Here is an 11,970-nt window from a genome sequence, read left to right on the forward strand (position 1 = left end):
CCCCCCCCCCCCCCCCCCCGCCACTGGCAGCTGCCTCCTGCTGTCGCTCGCAGACACCCGCTGCCGACCCCTTTTAGCTGCAACAACCGCCCACCAGTCCACAGGTAATACTTAGTGCTGGGTACAGCAAGGAAGACGTCATATACATCATAAGAGATAGCTTAATACTGGAGTGCACGTGGACCCAACAATTTTATAAAAAATATATTTTTTCTTTAAATAACAATTAAAATACATAACCAAACATGTTTTATATTTTTTGTTTATAAGAACAAATAAATCATAACGGTATCAAATGTGTTTTTTAAGAATAGAAAACAAAAAACAAAAAACAAAATATACTAAAAACAAAAACAAAAATATAAAACAAAAAGTAATCCCAAACAAGCCCTTAATTAACCTAAAACCAAGGTTTAGAAAACTAGACAAGATATTGAACCGGTAGAGGAGGAGCTTCAAGGTTCAGCGGTTGAACCAGAGTTGAACCGGGATTTGAACTGAGTAACGTCATAAATATAAAAAAAATATTAAATATAGTTTAAATGAAATAAAAATTAGATGAAATTCAGTATGGAAGGTTAATAAGAAAAAAACATAACAAAAAAATATTGAATCATAAGAAAGAAAAGATAATAGACTAATAGTCATGCATACTTCACAAAAATATAAAAGAAATGAAGGTGGGAATAAATAGAGCAAAATACATAATTCATGATATCAAAAGATTCAAACAATTCTTCATGATTTCCAATTAAAATGTGGCATCACATAAAAAATTACACTTTAACCAGTTGACTGGTCGACTGCCAGTTCCAGCCGGTAGATAGATTCGACCGCCGGTTTCAGCCGATTCTTTCTAGTTTGATGCGGGATCGGTTTTGAACTCAACCAGAATCGGAGCACCAGCCAGTTTACGGTCAAATCATTTGGACCTACCAGTTTGGTTCAGCTTTAAAATGCTGCTTTAAACCCTAACCTTAAGAGTTTGGTTCGGCCTCCTACACAAATCACGCACACAAAGACTTCTCTCATAAATAGACCCACTAATCCACCCCTGCCTTTTTTCCTTCGACCGACTAGGGCACAACCTCCCCTTTGAAGTCACTCAAACTTGTACAGGAATGCACACAAGCCTCAGTTCTCCCCTTCCTGCATTATGTCTTCTTCTTGTGGCTACAATGCACAGAGAAATGCAACAACACCCTGCCTTCCTTCTTCCATTGCCTATGAAATCATCCCTCCTTCCGTAAGCACCAGAACGTGGTGGCAATGCTTCTTCTTATATGCTTCTACGGCTAGGGTTTGATCCAGCTCTTCCTCTTCTTCTTCTTCCACTTTCCTTGCTCTGTCTCTCACTCTTGATTTCTCTGATCTTCTAGTTCGAATGAGATGTCTGTCTCCTATTGTTAGAACTGCCAAGATGGTTACTCGAAATGAACCTACTCATTTAAATTGCTCTTTTTATAAACAATTATTATTATTATTTCAGTTATTACAAAAATGCTACAAATACCTAGCACAAGGTTGATAGCATGTTAAAATGAAATGGAGAAAGTCTGTGTGAGAAAGTGAGATAGATAGAGAGAGAAAGAGGTGTCGGTTGTTGGTCTTTAAGAGCAGAAAGAGACGAACAAGCTTAAGTGACGTGGGGCTTGCTGGACTAAAAAGGGGTTCTGGGTCAGCAAGAGTCACAGTCCAGCAAGAGGTTGAACCTTCATTGGGCGAGACCGACCACCCAATTCCCCCTTCCTTTTTCCTTCTCACCTATCTACTTAATATAAATGTGTCGCTGAGTTTAGGGTTCATTTTTGGATTTTTTATTTCAAATTTTTGCCTCTAGGCGTTTCCCTGTTAGGGTTGTATCCAAAGCTATATGGTGCTCCAGCTGTATCTTGTTCCGAGGTGGTGACAAACTTTGGGTTTGTTTGAGGCAGCTTGTGTGTTTTAGGATAAGCTGCTTATCCTGAAACGTGACAGTTTCAGATAAGCTGACAAAACGCGCGAACCAAACGGTACGGCGACATTTTCAAAACGCCGCCCGCACTTATAAGCTGCCCCAAACGAACCCTTTATCTCCCTTCCCCACACACAATTGCGCCAAACACTTTTCTTCCAGTCGGCACTTGCCTTTAAGTCTCCTCTTGCCAGTTCCCCTCCCTACCTCTCCAGCGCCGGTCACCGGCCTGTTGTCCTCCTTTCCCATTCAAGAATCCTGTCGTCATACCTACTCCTACCTCCTTCCACCTTATTTCCAGCAGTCAGCCCCACCTGCTCTCCCCCACTCCCCTGATCCCAGCCGCCAACGTCCCTGCTGCTTTAGGGTTTTCTGTTGCTTCTCTCTATAAATTTCTCAAGTTTTCGTCGCCGTAAGAATTGGTGTTAGATCTACGCTTTCCGCATCCAAGTCATGCTTGCAGTCGAAGCCCTAGAAAACCTAGTGCAGATTCAAGTCCACTTCATCAATAAGCTTCGAGTGATAAGGAATGCCTTAGTCTCTTTTTTTATCCTTTCTCTATATCCATTGAGAGAGATAGCCTTTCTCACAATGAATCGTCTCATTTCTTTTTTATTATCGACGGATCAAATTGCCTTCTCTGCTATGAATCTGTTTATCCATGCATTTCTAGTTTAAAAGTTTAAAAGTTCCACCACAAATATTCTTATGGTTAAAGATACTGATTTCATTGTGTTGTGAGAGAAACGCCAAATTGATTTGTTTCCATTTTGAGTAAAAGAATGAATTGTTGTTGCATGTTGTGATTTGTTGTTGTTCCATGTTATGTAAAAGAAATTGGTGCTAAAACTATGAATTCCGCATCCAAGTCATTGTGTTGCAAGAGAAACATCAAATTGTTTTGTTTCCGTTTTGAGTAAACGAATAAATGGTTAATGTCATGTTAAAACATAATAGAAAATGTTTTCTCCACCATCAGTTCTTACCTTTCTATGAGAGCATCAACCTCAGCTTTGCACTTTGGCCCATGGATCAATACTCTAGTAAGACTTAGTATATCACTATAGTCTCCATACTTTAGTCCTTCTTCACAAACAGGTCCGTAAGCAGGATTATTTATGGGTAATGCTGAAGAAACAAATGTTTCAGCATTCTCAGATGCTCCTGATGAAACCTTTGCATCTGCATCTAATCCAAGACATTTGATAACCATTGCATATGCAACCCCTCCATGTCCTGTAAGCGAAACAAAAAGATGATACCTGGCACAACTGAAGACAACAATACTAGTAAGGTACCACATATGATCCAATTCTATAAAGGACTAGTGAATCAAAAACATACTCATTTTTACAGTATTTTATCGCATCAACATCTGCAGCAGATGGTTCTCTTTCTCTAGTTAAAGGTATCCTCCTATATTCTATGTTGTATCCTTCATCCCTCAAAGCAGCATATACTTCAGCTGGTGTCTTGACATCATTTAACAAGACATGCTCCCAAAATCCAATAACAATGCAACGGTTAGTAACTGGATTAAATTCCTCTTGATGCAGAAGTATTTGGCCCTTTGACTGGGAAACTTCAGAATTTATATCCTCTTTCATCCTCAACTCTATGCTTTCTACCTGCATAAAGGTTGTGATTGACATTAGAATAACAATATATCAAGGTTTCTGGAAGCCTGCTTAGCTCGAAACTCACCAAAGGCCCACTAATTCCAACATATCTCAGCGTATCAACTGGCTGATCTAATTCTCTAAGAACATAAGGTAAGCCATTGATGTAGATAACGGCTTCCTCTCTCAAATCCATTATTAGAACTTTTGGCGGAGTACCTCCATTTCCAGTCCACCTGGCACCCAAATAGTCTAGCATTTCCCTAGCGCCATCAACAGTTGGAGTTGCCATACTATAAACAGAGTATCCATCCACCTGACAAAAGAATGGTTTAAAAAAAAAATTGGACTTGCAAGCATACTTAGGTGTTCAACAAGATGGTTGCACGCCAAGTAATTTATTATAAACGGAAATTACAATTACTAGAAACTGCCCATAAAATATGTTTTATTACAAATAAAAATATAAACAAAATAAAATGATAATGAAAAATAAAAAACAAAAAAAAAAAAAACAAAACTGAAACAATGGCCACAAAATAATTAGAGAAAAAATATGGAGAACCAATTAAGCAGCATGAAAATAACATAATTATCATAAAGCATATGTACGAACTAGATACAATATTTTTAGGAAAAATCATCAAAGTGGTACTAAACTATGGAAAAGATAAAAAGTAACTATTTTAAGGACCATAAAGTGACAGTAACTGATTATCATGAGAACCACCAGTTTTACAACTCAGAAAAACGTTATCATATTACAACTTCCCATCAAATGAAATTTGTCTCTCATAAATGGCACTTGATTAAGGAGACATGGAAAAAGAGAATTACAGTATTATAAAAATGACAACAATGCTTCTCAAGAAAATGTAAAAGACAAAAGTATTTGAATGGCTAAAAGCATTGATGAAAGAAGAAGAACTAAATCTTTATGTTTCACTTAAACAAATTGCATGCTTCGATAAAATACCTTAGTCAACATATAAAAAAATGATAATAAACAAATTGCTCTAGTTCGATGGCAAACTTATCCCTAGAACAGCTTTAAGAAGGTCAAAAGCAATAAACTGAAAAAAAAAAAAAAGCAACTGATTACATATGCAAGGCTAGAAACTAGAACTTCCATTCAAAATGCAGAAACCATGCAGCTTGATCATCTGAGTTGACCCTCCAAATTTAAAGTTATTACTATGTACTTTCAAAATCCCCTCATTTTGCATCCATGCTACTTCACAGAACACTGAATAAAAGCTATTTGTGTCCTGCATTATACTAATATTTAATTTGACACCTACTATGTAACAGTGAATACATGGAGATTCCTCGCAATCATTCTTTTGAATATAAATAATTAAACAACATTTAACTTTGGGGTAAACACATAAAATCAATACAGTTTATAGTTTACAGACATTAGTAAAGCTAACCTTGTACACATTTGGTGCACCTTGAAATTCAATTCTGCTTGAAACTTTTGGCCCATGAAAAATGTATTTCTTTAGTATAGAACCCTTTCCTAAAACTGAACCACTGCGAGACTTAACTATAGCATCCATCACGACATCACCATGCTGAGATTCTTGTAGGGTTCTAGCCTCCTCCTGGTAAGGGATAATTGTTTAGAAAAAGGAAAACTTGACTGCTTTTATAAGCTAAAAAACAACAGATGCTATAATAAAACAGTCCTGTTTCATTACCGGAATTGTGAAGAATCTCCCTGGACGTAGCCTAATGCTCCATTTCATAGTCTGAATCTCTGGTCTCCTATGCAACCAAGCTTTGAAGGTGATTTTAGTTTCTCCTTCTCCACAGAAACCATCAAATGCTTCGCTTCCAAGGTATGCTGCAAAAGCAATTAACCTAAAGTAGCACTCAAGATACTCAGCACCACGATGTAAGGCCATCTTCCTTACTCTAGGTTCTGCATGCTGTTGATTGAATACTTTTCTGTATTGCAGAACAGCCTTGCGTATGTTCTGCAGAGCCGAGCATCTGTCGATCACAGCATCCAAAACCTTTCTGCACTCTGCTCCATTATCAAACAATCTAGTAATTTTCCTCAATATGATAATGTCGTTTATTCCAAAAGCACGATGAAGTTCCTTCCCACTTCGGGATTTTGCTAGATTTGACACTAATGAAATGTTATCACTGAAAGTAACATCACGGATTGAATCACCATCTGACTCTCTATTGGAAACATCTTCCAATTGAATTTTAATAGGTCTCCCATAAGAAATTCGTAATTTAAGAAGGCAAGCTATCACAGTACCCGTCGTTGTTCTGCCCCTACCCATCTGCCAAAAAAATAAAATACTAGATTAAATAACCTTGCAATTTGAATGTTAAAACTAAATTTAAGGACTTCTACCTGGCAATTGAAAACAAAAGCAGTATTTTTGGACGAAGATGCAGCATTTGCTGCAATGGCATCAAAATCTGAACTCTGAGGAGCTTTTCCATCAGTTATAGGTACACGTGCATACTTGATGGGAAGACCCTCCATTTCCAATCGTTTGTAGACCTCTAATGGAGTCTGAACAAATTGAGCATTGATATGTTCCCACGCATCAAAAATTTGCCCATCATCAGTTTCATGAATTACCATTATAGCACCACCATAGCGGTCTGCTTCCCTCAAAATGTCCTCCTTTAGACGGGCTTCCATTCTTTCCACTCTATCACAATCTATTCCCTAGGTTACCATTAGATAAAATAGTTAGTTCCATCTTTTTAATGAAAATTAATCAACTGATTATTTAGTTATTTGTGCTTAAATATGCAGCCAATAGATTAATAAATAGTTAATGATATGCCACTAAAGATAGACAAAAAAAAGTAAATACATTTCAAAAAATCTTGGACAAATAAGAAATTAAAACATGCAAAATTTCCAAGATATGCAGCAACATAAGAAGAAAAAAGGCATTACCGTGTATTCTAACATGTTTTTGTACGGCCTTTCCATTTCACGTAGCACAAAAGGCTTTCCATTTATATAGATAACTGGCTCTTCCCTCATGTTATGCCACAAAACAGGACGATAGCCTCTAGTTCCACTAATCCTTTGAACAACAGCTCGAATGCCATCCACAGTGGGATTGGCAACACCATAAACTGGAAACCCAGGGACCGCTCGAAAATTAGGGGCACCCTCCACTCTGTCTGGCAAATTAAGATTTTGACAACCTGGACAATGATCACTTTTTAGAACGGTTTGGCTTCCAAGAACTTCTCCGCTCCTTGCAGCTGCCACCACACCTATCTCAAAAGGACGACCATCCGAAGATTCACCAATTTTCATAATAGATTGTTTTGGTCTAGAAAATCCAAGCGCACCCATTGGATTTCTCCTCAACAACCTGTAAAAATACAAAATAAATGAAATGTGCAGTTTTATGATTAGAAAAAAAAATCACAACCAAAAATAAACTTCATGCATCTTGGCAAAAAAGTGGCGATGCATAAAAAAAATCCAATACATAATCACAAGATAACTTTTCGGCATTGTTACCAAATCCAATTCAGGATTTGGTTCATTCTTCATAACATGGTTTAAAATCATGCAATCTGAAATGTGACGTAAATTGAGGTGCACAAAAATAGCTTTTAGGTATAGGCCTTACGTGGGCTAAGTGAGGTGCATTCCAAGATTAAGTGTGGCGCACCCTCAATGCTTTCTTGATGAAGAACAAGCATCAAATTGATGATGTAAGATTCCTTTAACTTATATCCCAAAATCACAAACTAATTTATCAGCATCAAATTTCAATATAAACATATTTCATTAAGGAAAATAATAATATCATAGTAAACCAAAAAACTTGGCACTAGCAATGCGAGGCTGTCATTGCTACGCCACAGTTGTTGCTTTGTCGTCACTACCCTGATGCCGAAAGCACTTTTCCTTAATTTTTTGTGGGATTCAAAAATTTACGCAACTCTCCTAAGAGAGTTTACTTGTTCTAAGCAAAATTTTTAAAAGACATACTAGATTTTAGTTAAGACACTAAGAAGAAAATTCATCCTCATTTTCACAAGGAATTTAATATTTTGTTCTAGATTTCTCATAAGCACAAACTCAATGGTTAATTCACCTTCCCAATAACAAGAAAGAACTTTCAATAAGGCTAGTCAATAGGCATCAAATTTAAGCGTATGATAGCATCAATTTTAATTTTAGACAGAAAATTGATCATCTTTCGTGTTGAGTGGATGATGAGAGAAATGATAATGAACCTAATCAAGATCTCATTGTTGTGTCATTTCATGCTATCATGGACCCTAATCTAATTAATCATGAGAGGTAGTAAACCCAATCTGACTAAGTGCTTTCTGTCCGCAATCATGAGTTATGTCGTCAAATTGAACCTTGTCGATTTGGAATAAATATTTATCTTACAAAAAAAATTGAGTAGATCTTAGCTAACAAAAAAAAAATTGTGCCCCATCAAATACACTATAGTTCACCGCCTAATGGATTTAGACCATTAGAGAATTTATAGCCGGCGTTACTCGTGGTCATCTTTCAATTATGTCATTTTGAGGCGAATCACTCAATCTGAATGTCTCAATCATAACTATTTTTGTCATGACCCGGTTGGAATTTAGAATTAACTAAGGCAAGAACAACGGTCGAGCATATTAACATCTAGCTATCCACATTTTGAAAACTTCAAATACATATAAAAGAGTCACTAATCCATAAATGCAATAAAATCTAAAGCATCCAGAAACAATAACATCAAAAAATAATATCTCAATGCAGTACTGAACAATAAATCAAAAATAAAAAGAAACAGTAAAGAAAACTATCCTAAAGAAAATACATAGCAGTAGTGGTTCTCCTCAGGTAAAAAAAATCTCTCCTAATAGACATAACAGCCTAAAACTTAATAATTATAATTTAATATGCATTAAATTCTTATATTATGCTATGCATGAACAACCAAAAGAAACATCAATTAATTTCATTAAAATTTTAAATTCAACCCTTCTAATTCTACTTTAATTATTTATTATTTTCATAAAAGAATTACCGTTATACTCAAAGATATCCTAAAAAATGTGCCCGCAGTCACCCTAAAAAATGTAACTAAAGACACCCTCAAATTGCACCTGAAGGCACACCATTATCGTTCCCTTTAACGTACACGAGCGCATTGCATCCTCTGAGAGTACCAACTGGAGATAATTCTGCATGACAAACATTTAATTTGCTTTTCATTTCATTTAAATTACATCCTTTCAAGTTATTAAATAGTTTTTTTTTCCATTTCATTCTTAAGCTACAACATGCATAAAATCATAAAATAATTTTCTAAAGCATTAAAAGAATTCTTTATTTAATAAACTTTAAATTTAATACATATAAGAAAATAATTACTCACCGTAATTTTGAGAGACCTCTAAAATACTTTAACCCTTCACTTCGCTTCTTTGGATAACCACCTATATTAAATGATTGTGGTATCATTTGATAAAAATTCTATTGTTAAACGAAATACTTAATGTATCTAATGACAGACAAATAAAATCACACATAATTAATTATACAATTTATTACCTTAAAAGTTTGATTAGCTTGCTTGCACAGAATTCCCCCTTTTCTTTTATAACTTTAATTGATTCAACATCCAACCTTCTACTTTAATACCTGATTAATTTAACTGTGTCATGAGCATTAATAAGTAAACCAATAATCTCAATTTAAGCAAATTTAAATCATAGAACATTAAACATCCAGAAGATTTTGTTCAGTTCTTATCGTTCGCACATAAAGCCCAATTTACACACCAGTGAACTCCTTTCTCATATACATCAAAAGCATCAATGTACTATATATATACATATTTTTTTTAAAAAGCACAATAGCTAATATATTAAAAAGAAATTATGATATCAATAGATTGTGTGGGAGGGCCCAAACATGGCACCCTACCCACACGATAACCATCATATGCAAATGGTTCCAAAAAGGGAAAATACAAAAAAATACATGAGAGACCGAAAGAAAAGAAAAACCAAAAAGTGTCAAAATTCAGATTATCAGGTAACTAAAGAGCAACCCAATTCTGTCTTACCTCTGCCTCTAGTTCTAGGGAAGGAGTCAGCTAATAAATTGGTAAGATGAGTGTCATTATCAGTAATAACCAATGTATCATTCAATAAATTCCCGAGCTCAAGTCAGCCTCCATTCTTCTTCTTCCTCCTGGAATAGACTTGTCATTCCTCATCCAACAGTTGCTTGGTCTAAAGTGTGTCGAACATGTGTAGGTTGTTGAACATTAGAAGCAACTACTTGTTGTACCAACTGATTTTTTATCGGTCAGGAGAGCAGGAGCGCTATCGTGTGCTCTGACATGTAAGTGGGCTTTCTTCAATAACAGTGAGTGATATAAACACATTTAGATCTGTACCTGTAGTATGATGTTCTTCATCAGGAATTGCGGTGTTGGCAAGGGGGGATCCACAGGATCCACAGGCAAATCGGGATCCACAGGCAAATCAGCACTAAATCCTGTCTTGTGGGAACTTTCTCCACAGATTGAGCAGGTATGTCCATAGCAATAGGGTTAGACCCCTCTTTATTTGCTTGAGCTTTAGCTTTCAAGTTTGGATGGAGCCTGTGACATTTACCAAGTGTATGCCCAAACATCTTACAGTGGGTACAATAAAAAGATTTATGTTCTATAACAATTAGTTGCCAATATTTATTGTGAGTTGTGCCCAGCCAGACTTCAGTAATATCAGGTAAGATAATATCTCTTTCCACAAGTATTCTGGCCAAGGAAGACCTGGTTAGGTTAAAGGTGGGCATATCTAGCTTCATAGGATCTCCAAGAATGACTCCAATTGAATAAAAAACCTGATGATTAAAGAAATGTAACTTGAGACAAAGTAAACTAATTCATATCGGATTTGGGTCAAAATCAAGAGACCACTTGAGTAATTTTAGGGCTTGTGAAGTATGAAATGTCTCCCCTGCCCCCACGAATAGAGGTTCCATAGGAGGAATCGGGGGACCTACATCATGAGCATTGTTTGGAGGCTAAATGGTTCACATATTACCCTCAAGGATAGTGACATCTTAAGAAGTATCCTTCTGATGATCAATAACATCAATAACTTGGAGCAAATCAGGAGGAGGATTCTCTGCCTCTGGCTGAGCACTTTGCTTCTTTGATCTTAGATGGGGATGTAGATGGTGACATTGAGAATTAGAGTGGTCGAACATACAACAATTCGAGCAATACGAAGGGAAAGGCTCAATCACAACCCTTTGCCAATATCCTTGGTATTGTGAGCCTAACCAAATTTTCTCTGAAGCGATTGAAGTGATGTCCCTTTCAACAAGTACCCTGGCTTCAGAGGAACGGGAAAAATTAAAAATAGGAATGTTCGTTTTGAGTGGCTTACTATAGGCTAAAGAAATAGAGAACAACACTTCTTGAGTAAAATAATAAAATTTTATGCCATGGAAACGAATCCAGACTGGAATGATTGGTGGTTCCGTCTGTTGGTCAAAATCCACCGACTATTTCAAAATCTTCATTGATCTGTTATCAATTCATATTAATCTTCTAGCAAATAAACGTGTATAATCATCTTCATTATTAAGTTGAATCAGAATTTGTCTTCCATCTAAAAGTCCAATTTTTTATTCCCCAACAAAGTGCATAAGCTCAAAGCTTCATTTTGGGATGACCATAAATGAATTTCCCAACCAAATTCAGACGATAGGAGGAAACAAACTGATTACATTCTGCTTCCGTAAAAATTGGACTCCGCCAACGCAAAGGAAGGAAGTAGCACGATTTAGGAGTATCTGAGGCATGGACACCCGCAAGGGCAGCAGCATACGTTTTGTCTAAAGCCATCACCAATTGAAAGAGGCGCGGCGTTAGGAAAAGTGAAGTTACGGTGAAAGAAAGAGCAAACGCCGAAGGAGGATCGGCGGAAACCCCTTCGAAGTCGAGCAGAGGACGAAAGGTGCAAACGTCCTTCAACGAGCAGCCGAAACAAAAAGGTACGAAACTTTCTGCTTCGAGCACGAGGAAGGACGAGACGACTCTGCGCCCAAAATCGTCCTTCAAACGACGACGAAGAACGACATGGCGAGGCAGACGCATCATGACAAAGCACTACAAAACAGACGAGCAGGACGACGAAAGACGAAATAGAGAAAGTCAAGGCGCGAAACCTTCGAGCGTGACGATGCAAGAAATCATCGTAACAGACGCTAAAATTCGCCATGAGGCGAAACCCTAGCAGAGCCTCCCGCTCCTGCTATCATCATAAGCAGATCAGGAGAAGGAATCTTTGTTATATAAATATATATATATATATATATATATATATATATTAAAAAACACAAGCGAAAATATATAT

The 11,970-nt window shown here is 36.7% G+C and overlaps 1 protein-coding gene across 5 annotated transcripts in view; it reads right to left on the reverse strand.

The window, feature by feature from the left end:
- LOC110019923 (paladin) overlaps positions 1 to 11,970 on the reverse strand; it is a 113,952-nt gene that overhangs the window by 37,759 nt on the left and 64,223 nt on the right. For 4 of the 5 annotated variants that reach the window (XM_020717798.1, XM_020717797.1, XM_020717796.1 and 1 more), the window contains 7 exons: positions 6,512 to 6,941; positions 5,951 to 6,274; positions 5,277 to 5,876; positions 5,007 to 5,180; positions 3,659 to 3,889; positions 3,299 to 3,582; positions 2,941 to 3,225 (listed from right to left, as the gene is read on the reverse strand). In XM_020717798.1, the coding sequence (XP_020573457.1) occupies positions 2,941 to 3,225; positions 3,299 to 3,582; positions 3,659 to 3,889; positions 5,007 to 5,180; positions 5,277 to 5,876; positions 5,951 to 6,274; positions 6,512 to 6,941 (2,328 nt within the window). Of the gene's footprint in view, positions 1 to 2,940; positions 3,226 to 3,298; positions 3,583 to 3,658; positions 3,890 to 5,006; positions 5,181 to 5,276; positions 5,877 to 5,950; positions 6,275 to 6,511; positions 6,942 to 11,970 lie in introns of those variants that run through there. The other variant, XM_020717799.1, reaches the window with a different exon arrangement.

The sequence above is a fragment of the Phalaenopsis equestris genome, unplaced genomic scaffold (assembly GCF_001263595.1).
Source record: "Phalaenopsis equestris unplaced genomic scaffold, ASM126359v1 Scaffold000088, whole genome shotgun sequence".
NCBI classification, from domain to species: domain Eukaryota; kingdom Viridiplantae; phylum Streptophyta; class Magnoliopsida; order Asparagales; family Orchidaceae; genus Phalaenopsis; species Phalaenopsis equestris.